At 44.3% G+C, this 22,936-nt stretch overlaps 1 protein-coding gene across 2 annotated transcripts; it reads left to right on the plus strand.

Moving 5' to 3' along the window:
• Window positions 1–1,610: 1,610 nt before the first annotated feature.
• Window positions 1,611–18,738, plus strand: AZIN2 (antizyme inhibitor 2). Of its 2 annotated transcripts, none has more exons than XM_040424596.1 (11): window positions 1,611–1,860; window positions 1,936–2,010; window positions 5,365–5,527; window positions 5,613–5,786; window positions 5,870–6,042; window positions 6,138–6,272; window positions 7,027–7,192; window positions 7,289–7,451; window positions 16,525–16,637; window positions 17,844–18,058; window positions 18,485–18,738. In XM_040424596.1, exons 3-11 carry the CDS (start codon window positions 5,429–5,431, stop codon window positions 18,621–18,623), a joined length of 1,377 nt encoding a protein of 458 aa, XP_040280530.1. In that variant the 5' UTR covers window positions 1,611–1,860; window positions 1,936–2,010; window positions 5,365–5,428; the 3' UTR covers window positions 18,624–18,738. The 2 variants fall into 2 exon arrangements, with proteins under 2 accessions (XP_040280530.1, XP_040280531.1); XM_040424597.1 differs by having other exon boundaries at window positions 1,652–1,860; window positions 5,354–5,527.
• The last annotated feature ends 4,198 nt before the right edge of the window (window positions 18,739–22,936 follow it).

A 22,936-nucleotide genomic window follows, 5' to 3' on the forward strand; every position in this document is an offset into this window, starting at 1 on the left:
GCAACCCTTACATCACTCTGGCAACCCTACATCTGGGTTCCAAAACCACCATACTTTAGGGGACTCCATTTCCTCGTTGTTGAAATGCAACTGGCGTCACGACAATTTGCTCTACCAGAGGAACATATACCGTAAAAACATTTTAAAAGGTAAGTCTGTAAAGAATAAATCAAGGCAACTGGACTTACTGTAGATTTCTTGAAAACGTTTCACTCGTTCTTCCAACGAGTGAAAAGTTTTCAAGAAATCTACAGTAAGTCCAGTTGCCATGATTTATTCTTTTGGCCTCTTTCACACGGGCGTCATGTTTTTTGCCTGGATAAGATGCGGGTGCGTTGCGGGAAAATGTGCGATTTTTCCGCGCGAGTGCAAATCATTGCAATGCGTAAGAAAAATCTGCATGTTTGGTACCCAAACCCGAACTTCTTCACAGAAGTTCGGGCTTGGGATCGGTGTTCTGTAGATTGTATTATTTTCCCTTATAACATGGTTATAAGGGAAAATAATAGCATTCTGAATACAGAATGCATAGTACAATAGGGCTGGAGGGGTTAAAAAAATAAAATAAAAAATTTAACTCACCTTAATCCACTTGATCGCGCAGCCGGCATCTCTTCTGTCTTCATCTTTGCTGTGCACAGGAATAGGACCTTTGATGACGTCACTGTGCTCCTCACATGATTCATCACCATGGTGAGGGACCATGTGATTAGATCATGTGATGTGACGTCACCACAGGTCCTTAGCCGGCAGCTCAACATTACAGAAGAAGACAGAGATCCGCAACTACGCGAGTGGACTCGGTGAGTTATTTTTTATTTTTTTTTAACCCCTCCATCACTATTTTACTTTGCATTCAGTATTCAGAATGCTATTATTTTCCCTTATAACCATGTTATAAGGGAAAATAATACAGATCGGGTCCCCAGCCCAATCGTCACCTAGCAACCATGCGTGAAAATCGCACCGCATCCGCACTTGCTCTATGGGGCCTGCGTCGCGTGAAAAACGCAGAATATAGAGCTTGCTGAGATTTTCACGCAACGCACAAGTGATGCGTGAAAATCACAGCTCATGTGCACAGCCCCATAGAAATGAATGGGTCCAGATTCAGTGCGGGTGCAATGCGTTCAACTCACGCAACGCACCCGCGTGGAATACTCGCCCGTGTGAAAGGGGCCTTACAGATATACCATGACCTAGATAAATGAGAACCTTCACAGACTTAAAGGGTAAGGGAACCCCCATACGCTGGCCCTAGTTCGTTGCAGGTCATTTATTAAACTGGTGTAAAGTAGAACTAGCTTAGTTACCCATAGCAACCAATCAGATTCCACCTTTCATTTTCCAAAGAAGCTGTGAAAAAAAGAAAGATGGATAACTCCTTTAGGATATGTTCACACACTGCAGATATTTGTGAAGCTGAAATATCTGACTCCTGTCCTGTCCTGACTCCTGTCCTCTCTTTCTAGACCAATTTCAATTCCAACGGTGGAAAGCTCAGGGTGTTGGGCAATTCCTCTTCCCCTCTTCCAGTTTGCGTATACATCACGTGACAGTTTGCTGATTGGTCATAATCACGTGATTTACGCTGTGAGAACAGGAACATTCCCAGACCCCCGCATTCTTTAGTATCATGAGGTAATGTATTTGGAAGTGGGCGGGGTTAGAGACGGGAATCGTAGAATGCAGTGTTGCCTGGACACGTGACATCACGGGAGGCTCCGTCACTATATAAACGAGCTGCGCAGCTGAAAGTCAAGAGATCTTCAGTTTCAGTAGCGCACCTTGCGGAGGACGAGTCTACGCCATTCTTACTGCCACCACCCATGGGAAGCGGCCGTGTAAATGCATGTTAAGGTGAGCCTTGAGGAGGGCGCCTTGTGGAGGCTGCCGCCCACTGCTCGTTCTCACTGCTGTATGTTCTTCCTGCAGAGACTACCAGACGCCACTGGCGACGACGCGAACCCGGGGCTGAGAGGAGCGCCTCCCTGGGCCTTCTGATAGGAGGTAAGGACGGGGCACATGTAGGGACCATTCTGTTTCCTGCTACCCCCCCCCCCCCCCTCATTCACCAGGCTGAAGTCCGCTTCTAATTCACATCATTTGGATTATTTTTATGAATTTTGGGAGCAACCGATCAGCAGTAATGGAATAAGTTGCAGTGAGTGGTCCTGAAGTAAAATCAGTTGAAAGCTATGACAACAGAAATGATTGGGCATCAAAGTTGGCACAAGTGTGATTGAAAAGGTTAAATGAGTTCTGGCCAGTGATCTTCCAGAGGGTGGTGCCCTGCATCTTATGCAGTTGAGCTCAGCCTGGCCCGGAAAGGTTCTAGGTACAAGAACTGGCATCAGTGGGCAGATGGACAGGTCCCTGATCTGGACAGGTTTTGCTGGGTTAATATTTGTGTTTTATGGTTTTTGTTCCACTGAAGGAACATTGTGATGGTGCTTTTGTATTCAGTTATTGCGTTCTTCTCACATTGATGCTCGTTCCTTGTGTTGTATTTTGCATTATGTGTAATGTCGGTCAGTCTGTTTACTGTCCAGAATAGCCAGGCAGTACACCTAATACAAAATACTAGGGATCAACCGATTTATCGGTTTTACCGATAAAATCGGCCAATATTCAGGATTTTGAAAGCTATCGGTATCTATTTTGCCGATATTCCGATAATGAATCACATAGCCAGCTCCCAACCTCTGAGCTGTAGCCACGATCCGCTGCAGTTAACCCCTTAGGTGCGGCACCTTAAGTGTTAACTACCGCAGCTACTTGTCATAGAGGTCGGGAGCTGGCTGTGATTCTGCAGCCACCTCCTGTATATGAATTAATGAGAGACTTATCTTTGGTGGCACAGTGTGCCCCTGCACTCAAGCCCCCAGTATTAATCATTGGTGGCAGTGGCCACAGGGTCCCCTCTCCCCTCCTCCGTGGCAGCTCCAGCAGTGTAATCCTGGGGCTCCGATCGGTTTCCATGGCAGCCAGGATGCTACCGAAGCCCTGGCTGCCATGGTAAGCTCCCTGCTGCTGTGTGCACAGGGCATCAAGGACAGTGTGAAGTCCTATTCACTCTGATAGAGATCTATCAGGGTGCATAGGTCAAGGGTTCTAGGCCCTAAGGTGGCTAAAAGGTAGTTATTATTTAGTAGTTTTTGGTAGTTTTATTTTTTTTTTTAAAAACGACACGTTAACAATAAATGAAAATTCACAGAATGTCTGTATAAATTATCGGCTATCTGCCTGAAAGTTCCCAGAGTATCAATATCGGTCGATCCCTACAAAATACCACACAAGAACTGACATCAGTAAGAAAACGTGGTAAGACTACTTTCACACTAGCGTTGTTAGAATCCAGCATTCAGTTCCGTCGCTGGAATTGTCTGCCGGACTTGGAAATCCGTAATGCAAACGAATAGCATTTGTAGACTGATGCGGATCCGTCTTACAAATGCATTGCAATAACGGATCCGTCTCTCTGGTGTCATCCGGTATTTATTATTTCACATTTTTAAAGGTCTGCACAGACCGGAAAACCAGATCTGTTTTTCTGGAACACTTGGCACTGATCTGGCATTAATGCATTTCAATGGAAAATAATGCCAGATCCGGTAAGTGTTCCGGAATCTTGGACGGAGAAAATACTGCAGCATGCTGTGGTATATTCTCCAGTCAAATACCGTAAGTGACTGAGGTGATGCATCCTGAACGCAATGCTCTCCACTCAGAATGCATTAGGCTTAAACTGATCATCATTATTTGTTTCCGGTATTGAGCCCCTAGGACGGAACTCTATATTGGAAAACTTTAACGCTAGTGTGAAAGTACCCTAAAACTATAACTGAACATAAAGCACCATCACAATGTTCCATCAGTGGAACAGAAAACACAAATGTGAACTCGGCCAAACCTGTTCAGACCAGTGAAAAGTATCTGTCTGCCTACTTGATGCCAGTAATATTTGGGCCAGGCTGAACTCTACTGCATACAATGTGGGGCATCACCCTCTGTTAGCAGTGTGAGATCAGTTGATCAAATTCATTTAGTTAAAAACACCAGTTACTTAGACGCTTTATTGATCTGAATATCTGCCAGTTCTTGTGCTCAGAACCTGTTTCGGCCAGTTAACTCAACTGCATATGATGTGGGGCACTTCCCTTTATATGCTGACAGTGTGATATCAGTGGTCTGAACCTTTTAACCCTATTAATCACACTTGTGTACCAGTCTTTTCTGTCTTCATACTGCTTTCAACTGATTTTTACTTAAGGACCTCACTTAAACTTATTTTATTGCTGGTTATAAGTTCTCCCTAAGATTCACAAACAAGAAAAAGAAACGTATAAATGATGTGACTAAGAAACTAAGGAATAAAAAAACTTTTAGCTTTGTGCTATTTGCCCATATCTGCACCTCAGCCCTCAAGTTTGATCCTTAAAGAGGACCTTTCACTAGTTTAAAAACTAAAAACTAACTATATCAGTGGGCAGAGCGGCGCCCAGGGGTCCCCCTGCACTTACTATTATCCCTGGGCGCCGCTCCGTTCGCCCGGTATAGGCTCCGGTGTGTGCAGCTCCCTCTGTTGTACGGGGCGGAGTTTTTGTATTAGGGTTGTCCCTTGCTGCAGCGCTGGCCAATTGTAGCGCACAGCTCATAGCCTGGGACTCAGTACAACAGAGGGAGCTGCAGACACCGGAGCCTATACCGGGCGAACGGAGCGGCGCCCAGACATACTAGTAAGTGCAGGGGGACCCCTGGGCGCCACTCTGCCCACTGATATAGTTAGTTTTTAAACTAGTGAAAGGTCCCCTTTAACTCCTCCTAAGGATGCATCATTGGCCAGTGCCCGTCTCCTCAGGATTAGGCTCCATTCACACATCCGTGGTGTTGCGGATCCGCAACACACCCGCCCGGCACCCCTATAGAAATGCCTATTGTCTGCAAGCTGCGGACAAGAATAGGACATGTTCTATCTTTTGCGGACCTGAAGATCGGGGCCGCGCTCCGCAAATGCGGATGCTGACAGCACACTGTGCTGTCCGCATCCATTCTGTCCCCATAGAAAATGAATGGGTCCACACCCGTTCCGCAAAATTGCCGACGTGTGAATGGAGCCTTAGTCTGACTTGTAACGTTACACAAAGATGCTCCCTGCCATCATCTGATTATCACTTTGCTGTGTCATATCTGCAGTAATGTTAAGATAAAGTTGTGATTGTACAATGTTGGTTATATTTCAAGATGAATATGGAAACCAGAACAATGTTTAACTTTTTTTTCCATACATAGAAGCTTCTGCTATGTAATTTACAGGTTTTATGTAGCTTTCTGTATTTTCAATCCTATCTAGAATTATTCCAGCTTGTTGCATACTTCTAAACGACGTTATTTGGAGAGGTCAGCAGGACCACATTAGAACATAAAAATGCCCACGTACATCCAGGAGTCTGACTTCACCATGGTGGAGGAAGGCTTTGTGGCCAGAGACCTGATGGAGGAAATTATTAATGACGTCTCGCAGACTGTAAGTACCTTGTAGCACATCACTTTTTTTTTTTTTAACTGAATGTGCACGTTTTTCTATATGATGTGTTCTTTGTATTTTTCAGGATGACAGGGATGCTTTCTTTGTTGCGGATTTGGGGGATGTAGTAAGGAAGCATCTGCGTTTTCTCAAAGCTCTGCCACGTGTGAAGCCTTTCTACGCCATGAAGTGTAACAGCAGCAGAGGAGTAGTCCAGATCCTGGCAGAACTAGGGGCAGGATTTGACTGCGCCAGCAAGGTAATGACAGACTTCCATGCGATAAGAGTTTCTGGTATTCTATCGTATCTGCAGATATAATGTGCTATTCTGTATCTCTGCAGGCAGAAATTGAATTGGTCCAAAGCATAGGTGTGAAGCCAGAACACATAATTTATGCCAACCCTTGTAAGCAGATTTCCCAGATTAAGTTTGCTGCCAAGAATGGAGTCCAGATGATGACTTTTGACAATGAAGTGGAGCTGTCCAAAGTGTCACGAAACCACCCAAATGCCAAGTATGTGCATGTTGCCAATGCCAAGCAGCCATCATTTTGTTGTGAGACTTGTCTAGAACGTCCAACCGCTAACTGTGACCATTTACTGTTTATAGGATGGTACTCCGCATAGCTACGGATGACTCCAAGTCGTCTGCCAGGCTTAGTGTGAAATTTGGGGCTCCATTAAAATCATGCAGGCACCTTCTTGAAATGGCTAAGAATCTAAACGTTGATGTGATTGGTGTTAGGTAAGTTGTATTTCCATGAGTTCTTGTATATATTAGTACAGCTCCTAGGCTTCACTGCCTGTTAGAGTCCAGACAAATCCACAATGACTCTGACGGGATCCATGTGTTACATATGCAGCGGATTTTGTCCTAGCATGAAAGTGTGTAGTTTTTCCTGCAACAATCTGTGGCTTTGTAAATTTGCAGCATGTTTCTGCTACATGCAGGTGGGGTTTTAAAATCCCATTCACATGTATTCTGTAACTTGCTGAGGATTTGTAGTGCAATTCCACCTTGTGTGGATCTGGCTTTAAAGAGGTTGTTTAGCAGGGATGCTCAACCTGTGGCCCTCCAGCTGTTGTAAAACCAACTCCCACGATGCCCTTCTGTAGGTTGTCAGGGAATTATGGGAGTTGTAGTTTTGCAACAGCTGGAGGGCCGCAGGTTGAGCATGCCTGCTTTAGGGCCTTTCTGGGAGACCCACTACCTGAACCAAACCTACGGAGGGGATCGTATTTACCTGATCACCCTCTCCATCACTTCCCTGCCACCTCTGTCTCCCCACATCAACATCCATAACATGTTCCCCATGTGTCAAGCCACGTGGCCTGCACCAAATTGGATGTTGCTGTGGGGACGCTGTTGATATGCAGAGGCGGTGAGGGAGCAAAGGAGCCAAAACTCAGCGTCTGGGTTCAGGTATATAATTCCTTTCGCAGGTCCAGTCACACTGGGCCATTTTGCCACCACCTAACAGTTAAATGTCTTGTTTCAGTTTCCACGTGGGGAGCGGCTGTACGGATCCCAAAGCATATGTGCAGTCTATTTCAGATGCCAGGATGGTTTTTGAAATGGCATCAGAGTTTGGTTACAAGATGTGGCTGTTGGATATTGGAGGGGGCTTCCCTGGGACAGATGATTTAAGAGTTCGTTTTGAAGAGGTAATAATATAATGGTAGATTGAGACAGTTTTGAAGGAAATGCTGTGGCTATGAACCAATTTGTGGGAAAACTAATAGAAAATGTCTCTCAAACAGATGGCTGCTGCAATAAACCCAGCACTAGACCTATATTTCCCTGAAGGCTCCGCTGTGGAGATCATTGCTGAACCTGGAAGATACTATGTAGCATCCGCTTTCTCTCTGGCTGTTAACATCATTGCTAAGAAGGAAGTGTGCTTGGACAGCTCTGGATCAGATGGTAAGTTCCACGTACAGTATTGTCTTAATACAAAAGCTTTCCGCTAGCACTCTGTGCAGATCCCACAGGTTCCTAATGGAAACTGAGCACTCTTATATCTCACTGCGCTTCTTGTTATGCTGGTACTTCAGGAAATCAGTTTCTAAAGGCCACTTTACAAGGGCCTGCTCATCAGAGGAGGTGAGAACTGCATTTACATGCAGCAATCCCCTCCGCTGTATAGGACTAGTGATGGCTTGGCACCATAGAGAATCTTTATTTCTGGACAGCAGATCTGTGTTCATAGCATGTACCACATCAGTGATGCTTATACCCAAGGAATAAGTGATTGCTCGGGTGATCAGTGGTACCTCTACACAGGGCAATTATCAGCCTGTGTAAGGGGGCTCAAGAAGAAAGGAGGTTGATAGCCCTCTAAATATGTTTAGAAGTGTCTTTATATAGTTAAAGGGGTTCTCCGACCCCCTACTTGAAATTTGCCCATCTGCATTTCCTGTGGAGGGAAGGTTATTACACCAATACTTACCCTCCACAGCGCAGCCCTTCCTATGATGCTCTTCTCGGTCACATGACCGCTCCTGAAGCATTTTCAAGTCTTCCGGTCCAGCGCTGTATTCTTCCTTTCCTGCCTAAGGCAGGAGACAGAACGTCATCACCGCCTCCTGACGTTCTTCCTCTGTCCTGTCACTTGCACACTACTGCGCATGCGCTGAGACCGCCGGCCATCTGAGTGTACAGGCTTCTATGTGAAGCCTGTACTGACTCATGTACAGCGTGATGTAAGTGCTGTGCATGAGTGACAGCATAGAGATCAGCCAGAGGGTGGCACATGGGCACTGGATAGCACATGGGCAGTGTGGATGTCATTAGGGGCACTATTGATGGCACATGGGCACTGGGTGGCACATGGGAGCACTTTTGTGGCACTGTAGATAACATCTAGAGTGACTCCATAAGTGACACTGTTATGGCAGCTCAGTATGAGTGATTGGGATCCATGTGTCAGCCACAATTTCCAGGCCAACCTCGGCTCCCCGACCAGATAAGAGACTGGCTGTATCATACATTACTGTCATAACGTCAGTTCGGTCAGGAGAGTGCAGTCGGCCTGTGGCGACACACGGACCGTGTTTCCCAGGCTGATCATGGTCTATCACATATGATGGCCCAAGATAAACCCTTCATCAGTCAGGACCAAAAAAAAATTAAATTAGGCCTCATGCACAGGATCATATCCGTTCTGCTTTCTCAAAGTAGCAGATTTGCTAAATAAGGATACTGCCTATGTGAGATGTGCTTATTTTTTTTATATATTTTTTTTTTTTCCCCAGAGCCATTGAGTTCTATGGGTTTTAGATCTGCATTATGAGGACCAGAATAAGACATGTTTTATCTTTTGCTGTACTGAGATATAGATGTGGAAAGCACACTGAAGTCATGTGTTTTCCACATCCGTATGTCAGTTCTGCAAAAAAGAACGTCTTATTCTGGTCCTCGTAATGCAGACCTGAAATCAACGTGACTGCAAAAAAAATAAATGCAGGTCGCGCACACAGTATCCTTATTTAGCGTATAAATGTATACGGTCGTGTGCATAAGGGTTTAGATAGACAGCTCAGCAGGCTGTATCATACAAAATGGGATTAGATGCACCCTTCAGAAGGAAGTATCGCACACATACATGTTAGGATTAGATACAGATGTGTTTTTCCTATGTGCTTGCTGATTCCAGCTGTTTATTACACTCTGGAGATGGTGAGGGAAGAGCCCGTGGACGGTCGGTGATATTAGATACACAGCTCAGCAGGCTGTATCACACAGGATAGGATTAGATATACATGTGAGGGCAGAGCCTGTGGACGGTCAGTGATGGGATTCCGTTACTGAGTGAGAAGTAGATTCATGTCTGGGTGTAGAAAGACACAGGAGTTATAGATGGAGTAGCTGCTGCAGGCAGAGCAGAGTGGGGGCGTGGCCAGCCTGTGACTCATCACTGTGCAGTGCAGCCAGGCTTGTGTATCAATAAAGTTATGTATTCAACAAAACAAGAAGGGGAGAAAGTAAACAGATCTGCCAGGATAATCTGATGTCTTCCAGGGGAAAGGTTGGTTTTTATTTTTAAAAGGTGCATAAAACTTAACAATAGCCCAACATATTCACCTCTCCTCTCCAGTCAGTGGAGTTAAATTCCAGGCACGCGACGCACAGGAACCCCCGCTGAGCCCTCAAGTAGAATTAATCTCTGAGATTGGCTGATGGTTTAATAAAATACATGTCTGATACAAGAAAGTGAGTTGGAAACAATCCTGGATGCATCTTCTAACCTGGAGGGGCAATATATTTATGAAACTCTCCCAACATGCAAAGAATTGTTTAACATGGATCTCTTTCCTGAAAGATGCCTTTACCCAGTAAATTTTCATTAAGGAGACTTTCTCAAAAAATAACTTAAACGGTGGGGGCTGCCAGCAGACATCATAGTTTCCTTCGAAGACTTAAAGGTGGGAAGACAATGTAATAGAGCAGCACGAAATGCCAGCAGAATGCTTGGATGTATAGGGAGAGGTATAAGCAGTAGAAAGAGTGAAGTGCTTATGCCGCTGTACAGAACACTGGTGAGACCTCACTTGGAGTATTGTGCGCAGTACTGGAGGCCATATCTCCAGAAGGATATAGATACTCTAGAGAGAGTTCAGAGAAGAGCTACTAAACTGGTACATGGATTGCAGGATAAAACTTACCAGGAAAGGTTAAAGGACCTTAATATGTATAGCTTGGAAGAAAGAGACAGAGGGGATATGATAGAAACTTTTAAATACATAAAGGGAATCAACTCGGTAAAGGAAGAGAGCATATTTAAAAGAAGAAAAACTACCACAAGAGGACAGTTTTAAATTAGAGGGGCAAAGGTTTAAAAGTAATATAAGGAAGTATTACTTTACTGAGAGAGTAGTGGATGCATGGAATAGCTTTCCTGCAGAAGTGGTAGCTGCAAATACAGTGAAGGAGTTTAAGCATGCATGGGATAGGCATAAGGCTATCCTTCATATAAGATAGGGCCATGGACTATTCATAGGATTCAGATATATTGGGCAGACTAGATGGGCCAAATGGTTCTTATCTGCCGACACATTCTATGTTTCCTACTGCCAGGGGTACACGTGTAATAAACAGGTCAATCTACTTAAAGATGGGCCATATAGGATCCAGAGGTGCTGCTGATGTGAGATGGGTGGTGAATGTCTGAATTTTATGCCAGAAAGATTGTATCACCGGGCACAGCCATAAACAATGAAAAAATGTCTGCTTCTGCCTTTGTACGGAAGCAGTTGTCAGATTCAAAGCCTCCCATATGGTGGCCCCGAACTGGAGAGATATATGCCTGGTGATAAATCTGTAGGGTCATCTCCCTGTTACGGATGGATGGCAAATAACGAAGATTGCATTCCAGAGCCTGATATAGGGTGGACATTGTTATTGCGGGATGTCTTTAAGCAATTTAGTTATTGCCCATTCACCTTTTCCGTAGTCCAGAGGGGTGTGTAAGAATTTATAGTAACTAGTGGTGTCTCCTTAGGGTAGGAGTATGTATGAGGGAGGCCTGTAGGGCTGGACTCCATTCTCGAGGGGTTAAGTTAGACAGTAGTTTCTGGAGATAGGTGAAGAAATTAAAATGAATGTTGGGGTATTTAGATTTAAGATCTTCCAAAGTCAGGCTCATGTGTGGTCCACCAAGTGACTAATCAGGGTTAGTGCTCTTGTGCCAATCGTAGAAATCCCTATTGGGTGACCCTGCTTGGAAATGTGGGTTTGTCAGAAGGGTCATTTGCAATGAGCAGTGAGGGTGTAGGTTTTTGAGAAGCCTTTCTTGTCAAGCCTGCCAGGTTGACATCAGTAGGATGTTCTCTCTAGCCCGCTCTGGGATCGGAGTAGATTGACCAGAGCCAGTCTGGGCTGGGTATGAAGACCTGTTCTTCACATATGTTGGAGAACATGAATGTGTGGTATATCCAGTCTATTGCTATTCTCATCAGAGCTGCAACGTTATAAGCCTTGATGTTGGGAAAGTTCGGCCCCCTGTTCAGCCTAGGTTGTTGTAAGGTAACATGGGGTACTTCAGGGCAACGACCATACCAAATGAATTTACAGTAAGTAGTTAATTTTTCATCTCTGGGGCGTAAGTATATTGGTAAGGAGTGTAGAAGATATAACAGGTGGGGAAATTCCACCATCTTGAGAAGGTATGCCTGTCCCATGTACGACAAGGAGATGTTGCTAGCGTGTCCTTCAGTGTACGTATAGAAGGTGTAATGTTTGCGTTGTATAGCTTACCAGATGATCTGGTGATCTGCACCCCCAGGTATGATAGAGTGAGAGCCACTGAAAGGGAAAATGAGCAGTCTATCTCTGTTTTGTAGGCCCTTTAAGGAAAGGGGCTTCAGACTTAACCTGGATAAGGGTGTAACCTGAAAGCTGTCTGACATCTATAAGGTCTTGTAATGTTTGTAGAAGTGTGGTTTCTGGGTCTGTAATAATTAACAATATATATTCGGCAAATGCAGCCAAGGCGATTAGAGGACAGTTATCTTGTGGAGAGGTGCCGAGTGGTTGTAAATGTAAGGGGTCTAAAGTGATGTTAAAAATTGGAGGGGGGAGAGGGCATACTTGCCTGGTGCCCCAAAAAAATATCTAAATGGGGGTTATAGTAACTATTTACCGTGAGTGTGGTGCAGACATCTGACTGTAAATGGCTAATAAAATCTGAATATGGGGCCAAACTGTGAGAGCGGCATACAGAAAAGGCCATGACACTTTGTCGAACGCCATTTCGGCATCAAGACTTGGTAATGGAGTAGGAGGGTTACTATCCTGTGTCTAGGGTGGCGCTATAGCTGCCCTGATATTTTTAATTGTCTAGATTTAATGAATCCTCTGAGTGGTGTATGATTCCGGGGAGAATGTTTTGTAGTCTAGTAGATTAAATTTTTGCCAGGCATTTGTAGTTGCTATTCAAAAGGCATATGGGTCTAAGATTGTGGCAGTGCCGCGTCTTTGGGTTTGGGAATCAATATTTTCTTGGAGTCTAGAAACAGGTTGACCATGGCATGTTGGGTGTATATGGTATTGTATAGTTGAGTTAGTATAGGGATGAGCTTGGGGTTGAGCATTTTGTAATAATTACATAGTCTGTCAGGACCTGGGGTTTTATTAGGCGAGGAGGAGATCACATTTTGCAACTCTGTTTCCGTGATGGCTGTCCTTTGCTCCTCGGTAAGAGTGGAAAGGTCTAAAGAATTGAGAAAGGAGGCTATCTTGTCTGGATCTGTTGGGGGTTGCTCTGTAAAGATCCTCATAGTAAGGGTGAAATATATCCCTAATCCTCCCCATCTCGGTAGTGGGACTTGCAGAGGCAGGGTCATATATAGAGTGAATATGTACCTGTTTTAGTACGGTTTTGGGCTAGATGTGCCAGCAGATGTCCTGGTCTGTTTGCTTCTCTGTAATATCTATTTTGATCTAGCAGTCAGCCAAACGGCCTGGCTTTGGACAAATGATTCTAGTACCTGTTTGGTTTCTTCATATATCTGTTTAGTGTGAGGTGAGGGGTAATGTATTATGACTGAGCTTTGAGTAGGTCTCTATGTAAGGAGGAGAATTTTTCATTCGCCTTTTTGCGTTTCAGGCGTGTATAATTGATATGGTCTCTAAGGACAGCCTTAGAGGCTGCCCATAAAAGTGGCAGGTTGTCTAAGTGTTCAATGTTATTATCAACAAAGTTGGCCCAGTTTATTTTGAGATAATCATGGAACTCATCTAAGGACTTGTAGAGACGTGGGAAATTTCCATAACCTAGTTCTGATTTGTGGTTCTAGGCCCTGTATGTTTATGGTAATGAGTGCATGATCCAAAATTGTAATTTCCATGATCGAGGTGTCAATGACAGAGTGGAAAAGAGACGCTGATGTTAAATAGTTGAGTCTTGAGAAACTAGCATGTGTTGCAGAATAAAGTATATTCTTGGGCGGTGTTGTGTTGTGTTCTCCATGGGTCACATAATGAGACTGCTTGAGATCTCTATAGAGGACGTTCTAGGTGGCTTGTAAAGTAGTTATCTAATAATGGGTATATGGTAGTGTTAAAGTCTCCCCCTATGATTAGGTTGAGATCTGACCTGGGTAAAAGGGCCTGGAGCCTAGCAAAGAAATCTATTTGTTTGATTAGGGGCATATATGTTTAAGTGTGTGACTTCCCCTGCTATTTGTATTCGCCGCAGTAAATATCTGCCCCCTCTATCCTCCAATTCCTCCTCTATCACAATTCTTCCCCCCCCCCCCCCCCCCCCCCAAAACTTCTTCAAAATATAACTACCCCTCTGGCTTTAGATGTGTAGTCTAAGTGGCATTCGTCTAGCCATGGTGCCCGTAGTCCGCTATTAGACCCTCGCTTCCAGTGCGTTTCCTGTAAGAATATTATATCTGCTCTTGTTCGTTTTAAGTGGGTGAGGATCTTTTTACGTTTAATTGGGTTAAGGCCTGCCACGTTCCAGGGTATCAATTTAAGTGCGGTGGGGGTGGTATAATCCCCCATGTCATTGTGTGTGTGATTTGACCTCAGGATGTTGATGTAGAAGTTCAAAGTGTCATGACTGACCATCCCAGCAGCAACATAGAATTGAGGTGGAAGACCGAGATGGAGTGCTCAGGGGTCTGCGTGCCACAGCCGAATGCCTGGAGAAAAATAACGAGGTGATTTAATGGGCCATAAAGAAAACAATGATCCAATTGAAAGTGGTGTTGGGCATTGCGTGGGTCTTCAAAGATGAGTGGTCTGCCTTTTTCCAGTACCTGTAATTTTGTTGGATAGATCAGCTGGAAACGAATCTTCCTATCATAGAGGTTTTGGCATATTGGGTTGAATGATCTCCGTTTTTGGATCTGCAAGATCTGCTCTTTGATCGCCCAGTTCAGGTCTTTTGCGATGACTGGGTGAGGTCTTGGGTTATCGATCCCAGCTGGTTTAGGTGGTCCAATTCTGTGTGCCCGTTCGATGTGGACTTTCTGTCAACAGTTCCAGGCCCAGTGCTGTGGGTAGGTCTAGAGTGAGGTATGTGAGCAAGTCCTCTCCCACGATGTTCTCTGGGACGCCTATGAATCTGAGGTTGTTGCAGCAATCTATTTTCAAGGTCTTCTAGTTTAGTGGTTAAATTGACTGTTTCTCTGCATTGTGCTATGGTGCGTTCCAGATTAGATATGGTTATCTTTTGTGCTGCGTGTGTATTCTCAAAGTCTGATTTGTTTTTTTTTTTTTTTTTTTTTTTTAGTTCGTGGTGATCAGTTGTAGGGCAGAGTTGATAGGAGTAAGTACCTCCAATCTTTTGTCAAAAAGAGGTAGAAGAACCCGAGACTTCCTGTGCCACATTAGAAGCATGGTTGAAGTCCTCTTCGGAAGAGTGAAGGAGCGTATCTAGGGGAGAGATTGGGTGGTGTAATGTTGTCCTCAGAGTTTGACATCAAAGGATGAAAACGAGTATGGTGAGGATGTAGCCTTGTTTTATGGCTGCTGTTGTAGTGACTGTATGTTCTCCTCCCTGTGTAGGTGGCTTTGGGCAGGTTTGTGCGCTGCTGCTGGCCAAATGCTGTGCTGTATGGATGGAGTCAGCGCCAGGGAGAGAAATTGGGACTCTGCTATACATCCCAGCAGCCCATGTGTGTGTCTCGTGGCCTATTGCCACTGACCCAGGGGTAATGTTGGGTGGTACTTTCTGGGTCGTAGGTGTCTTAGGGAGTATGTCACCCTTCCAACTGCAGAGTTTTACAGAAGTGCTCTGTTAAAATGCGGCCATGTGAGATGTCCTGCTCCCGGGGGTCTGTCCCCTCATTTTTGTCTCTCGCCTCCTGAACTTGCTTGTGGTGGGTTCAGGACCTTCTTTTTTTTTTTTTTTTTTTTTCCAGGGCAATGGAGGTGTCGGTAAGTGGAGACCACTACGGCATGTGGAGTGCACACTCGGCTCCTTGTTGGGGAAAGAATCTCCTAACATGGCTGGATGTACTTGAATGTCTCGCAGGGATATGTGTAGGTCAGAACGCAGCCAGCTCCACAAAATGTGTTATGAGCAGTGGCTCCCCTGGCCAAGTGGGATCCTTCGTCTGTGTGCTGGGTGCCGCTTCGGTGTCTGTCTGCGGTGTCCGTGTGTCCCAGAAATTGAGGCCGGGGATTGATGGGCCTCACTAGACCGCAGCTGTCGGAGGTCCACAGGATTTTGGGAAGGTCTCCTTTTGAAGCGGCTGGACTGCTAGACCCAACTGTAGGTCTTCTGTGTCGGAGCCTTCAGAACGGGTTCGATGGGCTCCGGTGTTGGGGAGCCCACTATAAAGCAGTCCTCTCCACTTGGCTGCAGGCCACACCCCATTTTTATTTTTATACCAAGACCCTGATGTATGAAGACTGGGTCCTGCCTTGTCGGAGGAGGAATTTAATTTGACAAAGCACAGGCCTTGTCCTAAGTAAAATGGATCCTCCAGAACTCCATGTCCCAGACTCAAATCTACAGGAGCTCAGATGTCGTAGATTTCAGCAATTGTTTATGCCAGCTCCCGATGAATTCACCCTGCCCCTTTTTGGAAACCTGGCAAGGGCAGCATAAATAATACAATGATGGTCATCAATATTAAAATCCCAGAAAACCCCTTGAAGCTACTGTGTACACTGGCAAAGAAATATACCCATACCCTTGCAAAATGTATGAAAAATCTCCCAAATATGCTGATGACTAGTGTAATATAAAATTTGTTGGCATGTTATAGAAATGACAGAATTTAAAGGGGTTGACCAGTTAGGAGATCGTCTAGAGACTGTCCAAAGAGATACAACTGCAATAGGGGGGATCCTAAAGTGGATAGCCAGTTAATAAAGAATCACAAGAAAATACTGATACTGAACACCATTTTTCTACTCAAGATACCATCATATTTTCTGTCTACTCCAACTTATATTTTCACATGTATGTACATTCAGTTAAGATGTGCAGTTCACTGACTTTTTTTTAAATTTTATTTATTAACTTTCCTTTTAGATGAAGATAGCTATCCTAACAAGAACATAATGTATTATGTTAACGATGGCGTTTATGGATCATTCAACTGCATCTTCTTTGACCATGCTCATCCGAAACCCATTCTTCACAAGGTATAGTTGTAGTGAAAGTGGGAAAAAAACTACTCCCAAGGTGTAGGAGACCTATATAGCTTTAAGTGTCAGTTTTCTTCCACAAACGGCACCACACATGTCCAGGGGTTGCATCTGGTATAGCAGCTGAGCTCCATTGAAGTGAAAACGTTAATATGAAAATGCACAATGTAATGAGAGCAACTTTTAGTCTGCTCCTTAAGTGCCTCGGAGGTGGAGCTTCACTGAAGTGATCTCTGACTGTTTCACCCTTTCCCCCTGATCTGAGTGACGGCTGTAGTGGTCTCCTGGTTGGATGCTACAGCTGTCATTTACCAGAGGGTAAGGGCTGTGAAGTGGCTCAAAGCAGAGAGCACTTCAGTGAAGCACCACCTTCTGGGCACTAGAAGCAGCAAAACCTGTCAGAATAGAGGTTCATATTCACACTACTCCTGATGATGCAAGCTCCATGAAAGGTATGTTTATACTGCTCTGCTCAGCCCAGCCCCTACAATTGCTGTCAGTAGATTAACCTGGTCAAAAGTGCTGACAGATTCCCTTTTTTAAAATGTTTTTCCAGAATCAAAATGTTTGTTATCCAAAGGATAGTTGACAAATGTCTAATATCTGGTGGCCCCACCACTGGGACCCCCTGCTGTTTATGAGAATGGAGATCCTCTGTTACAGTGTAGTACTGGTTGCATTCCACTCAAACTCTATGGGACTAATGAAGATGCCATAGCATTATCCTTGGCTATCTCCATCAATCCCATAGACTTTGAATAGTAGAGCAACACATATGACAGCATCACAGCTGCTAGTTTCACACCGGTAACCTGGAACCCCTGTTCTTGTGATTGTGCCCCCCCCCCCCCCTTCTTTTAAAGGAAACCTGTTGCTATGAAAATGCAGTACAATCTGTAGGCGGCATGCTATAGAGCAGGAGGAGCTCAGCAGATTAATTCCCTGTCATTCTATTGATAGCCAGTCAGCTACCACCTCCTTGACTTCAAAGTCCGGAATGAGTAGAAATGAATAGGTGAAAAGATTAACAGAATTGTTCCCACAAAACTACATATCAATCTGCTCGGCTTCTTACATGCTGCCCACAAGTTGCACTGTTTTTAGTGTGACAGGTTCCTTTTTAAACCCTCAAATATTTTGCTGACCATAAACTTCTATTTATTTATTTTTTGCCAATTAAATGCTTTTCTGTTTTTCCTTCAGAAACCGTCTCCAGATCAGCCATTATACAGTAGCAGCTTGTGGGGACCAACATGTGATGGCTTAGATCAGATTGCGGAGCATCTTCAGCTACCAGAGCTTCAAGTTGGTGACTGGCTCCTGTTTGATAACATGGGAGCTTACACAGTGGCCGCATCCTCCACATTCAACGGTTTTCAGCAAACCTGCATTCACTATGCCATGCCACGGGCAGCTTGGTAAGCCTAAATCCTTACTAGAGAACAGACATGCACAATTGTTATGTGGCTTAGTAGATGGACATTAATAACTATATATACCTGGCCTTGTCTGCAGCCTAGTAGAACTATGCTTTTTTTTATATATTTTTTTTTTTTTATCAAATATTTAAGTTTTAGCCCTGAACATGGTACCAATAAGATACAGGGGTCTGAATAATATGAAGTATAGATTGGCAAAAAATGGGTCAAAGTACCCTGCCTTTGATACAGTTACAATGCTACTCAAGTTGGCTGTCTATTCCAGTAGTCGCCGCTGGGGTAGAACTGCTTGTAATGGGACTTGGCTGGCTCAAGACCATGTTACAAGAGTATGAGAACATTTACTTCTAGAAAGGAGACTTTTTCCTGAAGTGAATCTTAACCCTGTCCCTCCTGTATTTCCAGGGATGCTGTTCAGCTCCTGCAGAAAGGATTCCATCCGGATGAAGAGAAGGAGAACATTTGTGCACCCATGTCCTGTGGCTGGGAGATTTCTGACTCTTTTTGCCTAACGCCTGCTTTTGCACAAGCCAGAATCATCTAGCTCCTGCATTCTGAAGAAATATGGAAATATCAATCTCTTTTATTGCTGGCATGTAGGACCAATCTTGGACTTGTTGTTTTTAAGTATGCAACATAAAATCTCTTACCAAATATCATAGGATTTTTGGCCTATTTTTGTTGTGTTGCTAAAGTAATGTGATATTGTATTTAATTTTAAATAAATATGTTTTTATTATCTGCACATTTCTTACATGGTTTACCAGTGTAAGTATTCAAGAAGTGCTTATGCTGAATGGATCTACTTCTGACACATTGAGATTTATAAAAACTGGCTTAGTTGCCCATATCAACCAATCGGTTTGATCCTTTCACTTTCTAAAGGAGATCGGAAGAATGAAAGGTGTAATCTGATTGGTTGATATGGGCAATGAAGCCAGTTTTCCTTTTCAACAGTTTTGATAAATCTCCAGTGATACACAGATCCTCTCACAGTGGTGGTGTATCAACTTGTACCTAGTCGTGGAGCCTTGTTCTGTGATCACTTTACATGAGTTGCAGACAAGGCTGTTTTTCATTTAGAACAGTGGGCACATTATATGGGTATGTTTTCAGCACTGGTTAGACACATTAAGGGTAATTTATTGAAACTGGCATGTCATATGAAAGTCTTATTACCAAGTGCCCTGGAGTAAGTTGTGTTGTGTAAGAAATCCTAGTCCTATTGATTTTGGCAGGTGCTAATGGGCATAAAAATAACAAACTTTTACATCAGGTTGTTGCTTGCTTATAAACTGCTGAACCCCTAATTGTAAGACATTTTAAGCCCCAGAATTCTCACACTATAAGTAAAATGAAAATGCATATTAAAAGGGTTTTCCAGGATTTTTATACAGATGACCTATCCTCTGGATAGTTTATCTGTACTTGATTGGCGGAGGTCCGACACCTGGGACCCTGGCCAATCGGCTGTTTTGAGAAGGCATTGGTGCTCCTGTGAGCGCCTCCTGCTTTCTCGCAGCTTACCAAGCACATCACTGTACATTGTATACCAGGTGTGCTTGGTATTGCAGCTCAGCCTCCTTCTGTTCCTAAGCCACGTGAATGATGAACATGTCGGCGTTCGGCCTAAGAAAAGCTGAAAGAAGGCTGCAGTGCTACTGCTAGTACTGCTGCCTTCTCAAACAGCTATCCAGAGGATAGGTCATCAGTATGAAAACCCCTTTAAATTTGATTGCGCATACTCTTCTGAAACAGGACAGCACGTATACCATTAAACATATGAAAAATGGCATATGTACGGTGTTCATTACTCCCTTTGGCAGTGACATACATTCCAAGGGTATGTTTTCATAAAACACAGGAAACTGATGCATGAGTTATGCTTCATTCACACGTCTGATTCACAGATGTGTTCTCCATGGACACCACACATACCCATTCATTTTAATGTGTGTATTAACACACACGTTTTAGCACGGAAACATGCTCTATTTTGTCCGTGTTCACAGATCCATCATGCCTAATATAGTCTATGGGTCTGTGAAAAACGCGGATGCCATGCGGGGAATAAGCAATTGCCGCACATCTCAATGGGAACAAAGTACATGGCATTTTGAAATCCAACAGGGCCCTGCCTTGTGGTGAGAGATCTGTGACTTAATTTATTGTTATGCACTTGTATATTCGTTGACATATTCCAGCATCAAACTGTCCCCAATGGGGCTCATAATCTAGGGTCCCTATTAGTATGTCTTTCGAGTTTTGGAGGAAACCCACGCAAACATGGGGAGAACGTACAAAATCCATGCAGATGTCATTGGTCGGATTCAAACCTGGGACCCCAGCGCTGCAAGGCAGTGCTGTATTTGGTAAGTTTTTAAGAGCTCCGCATCTCTTCACACAGCTGGTAAGTGTGCTGCGAGTCGGACTCCCACCAATCAGATATATAGAGAGAGAGAGAGAGATATATATATATATATATATATATATATATATATATATATAATCATAGACCAATATAACTACCAGAAAACCCCTTTACTAATCAAACTTTTATCTCTAGTACAAGCAGTTGACCAAATGTTCTTTGTGGGGTCTCCTTAAAGGAGTTCTCCTGATTTTGATGACCTATCCTCAGGATAGGTCATTTACATTGATCGTTGGGGTCTGACACACACCTCTACTGATCAGCTGCTCCCTGCAGCCTCCAGCACTGGGACTAGCTCTTGAATGGAGTAAAAAGTACAGCTCTGTTCAAAGTGTAGTGGCCATGCTGAGTTACTGCATCTCAACAACCATTGAAGTGGGTGGGAGCTAAGCTGCAGTAACCAGACATGGCCACTACACTTTGAACAGAGCTGTCTGCTTCCTGCTCTATTCAAGAGCTATTTCTGGAGGCTGCCGTGAACAGCTAATTGATGGGGTTGTGGGGTTTCAGACATGTAAAACAAACAACTTTTTTTAAAGAAAAAAAAAATCATTTTTGTTAGCATTTTCAAAGAGCCATATATTTTTTTATATATTTCTTGTGACAACTTGTTTTTGTAGACTGAGGTGACATTTACACTGGTAAAATTTTTAGGGTAGATAAGAGTTTTTCATCGCTGGATATTTTTTATTTTTTTTTTGTCATGACCTTCACCTGATAAGGGATATCATGTGATATTTTTATAGAGCTGGTCATTACAGACGCAATGATACCTAATGTCTATTTTTTATTTAATGTTTTAATAGTAAATGACTTGGTCTGCATGATCTTGTGTTAACTGGATTATAGTAATAGCATTATGTCAGTATAATTCAGTAGATGCAAGGTCATGCAAAGACACAGCATTATAAATCATAAAAACATAACAAGCAGTGTCCATAATGGCAAGCCCCCCTCCCACACAGAGCGTGTTTGCTGCACTGGACACATTTGTCTGAAAGAGGTCTTAGAGTTATTTTATTTTTTATAGTTGCCGGTGGACCATGCGACTGCTCAATGGCAGCTAACCACAGCTTAGAAAATGGTGCAACACTTTCCAAATGCTGTTGCCACTTGGTTCCATTGATCCTTGGGGTCAAAGTAGTCAGACCACTACCAATCTATTATGGCAACGGTACTTGCCCACCACCGCTCCTCCTGGTGGGCACAGCTGCCGGATTGCTCACCTGCTCTGTTGTAGCAGGTCTCTGGCGGTCCAGACCTGCCGGTGGCCCTGGCTGCCGTTGTAGCACTGAGGCCAGCTTCTTGCCAGCTCTGCCTCTCACTGAACTTAGTGCACGTGCTCTCTGCAGCACTAAAGGGCCAGTGCTCACACCCTAATTTCCCCAGCCAATAGCTGGCTGCCGTGGGGTACATTAGACACCTGCTACCTGAGGGGTGCCTCATCTGTATCATTACAGTTTGTTCAGGCCATGGGTCCTGCTGGTCCACCAAAATTGGCACTGCCCAAATGATCAGCACGAGCGGCAGAAGTAACTTCTGCAATATATGAACACATCTCCACTCAGTTGGATTCCTTCTCAGTTCCACCCCCACAGGCTGCACCATAGCCAGGTCCCGCCTCCAGTAGATCCGGACTGCATCTGCCTGATCTTTGTACTGACCCTCAGCTGCCTGCCCTGAGTCTCAGACAGTCTTTGGGTTGCACAAGCTCTGACTGCCCTAACCTTGGCTTGTTGCAGACTACATTTATGCCATTCTGGGTCAGCTGAACAGGGACTACTTGCAGGGTACAGATCATTGTGTAGCAGGAGCATAGACCCCACAAGGAAATTTCCCAGGGGGCCATTCGAGCACTCCTCAGGCTGCCAGGTGTGTAACGATGTGATGCTCTTGACATTAATTAACAATAGGAACATTGGATACTTATGTACCCAGGCAGGTAGCACAAGTGTATTCAACTGTATCACTATTACCCATGGCTTCCTGTTCTGCCATTCACCCTCATAGGAAACAGGCAACTAGGCTTGAAGCTATGAGACAGCGTATAAACAGCAGAGGAATGCAGGTATCTCCGGTACCAGGCTGGCAGAGGCCTGGTCCTGCACTGCAGATGGTAGAGCTGAGCCGCCTACTTGTGTTGCTCCCACTTGTTGCCAATTTGTATGGGTCACTTTTAGTTTTTTCCAGGGCCACTTTAACTTCCAGTCTGCCCCTGCTGTGTAAAAGTTATAGGGTGAAGACCAGGTGAGCTACTTGGATTACAGCCTTATGCCTCATTCACACGTCAGTGATTTCCATCAGTTATGAGCGAAAACCAGGATTGGAGCCTCCACAGACATGAGGTATAAGGGAAAGATCTGCTCCTGTTCTGTGTTTAGAGCCGCACCTGGTTTTGGCTCAAAATCACTGACCAAACACTGATT

The sequence above is a fragment of the Bufo bufo genome, chromosome 3 (genome assembly GCF_905171765.1).
Source record: "Bufo bufo chromosome 3, aBufBuf1.1, whole genome shotgun sequence".
Lineage (NCBI taxonomy): Eukaryota > Metazoa > Chordata > Amphibia > Anura > Bufonidae > Bufo > Bufo bufo.

Excerpts from the sequence above, each read along its gene's own strand:
- AZIN2 (XM_040424596.1), top strand. The coding sequence starts at position 5,429 with ATGCCCACGTACATCCAGGAGTCTGACTTCACCATGGTGGAGGAAGGC. Across the intron at positions 6,273-7,026 it reads GTTGATGTGATTGGTGTTAG|TTTCCACGTGGGGAGCGGCT; the intron begins GTAAGTTGTATT and ends GTCTTGTTTCAG. Across the intron at positions 7,452-16,524 it reads GGACAGCTCTGGATCAGATG|ATGAAGATAGCTATCCTAAC; the intron begins GTAAGTTCCACG and ends CTTTCCTTTTAG.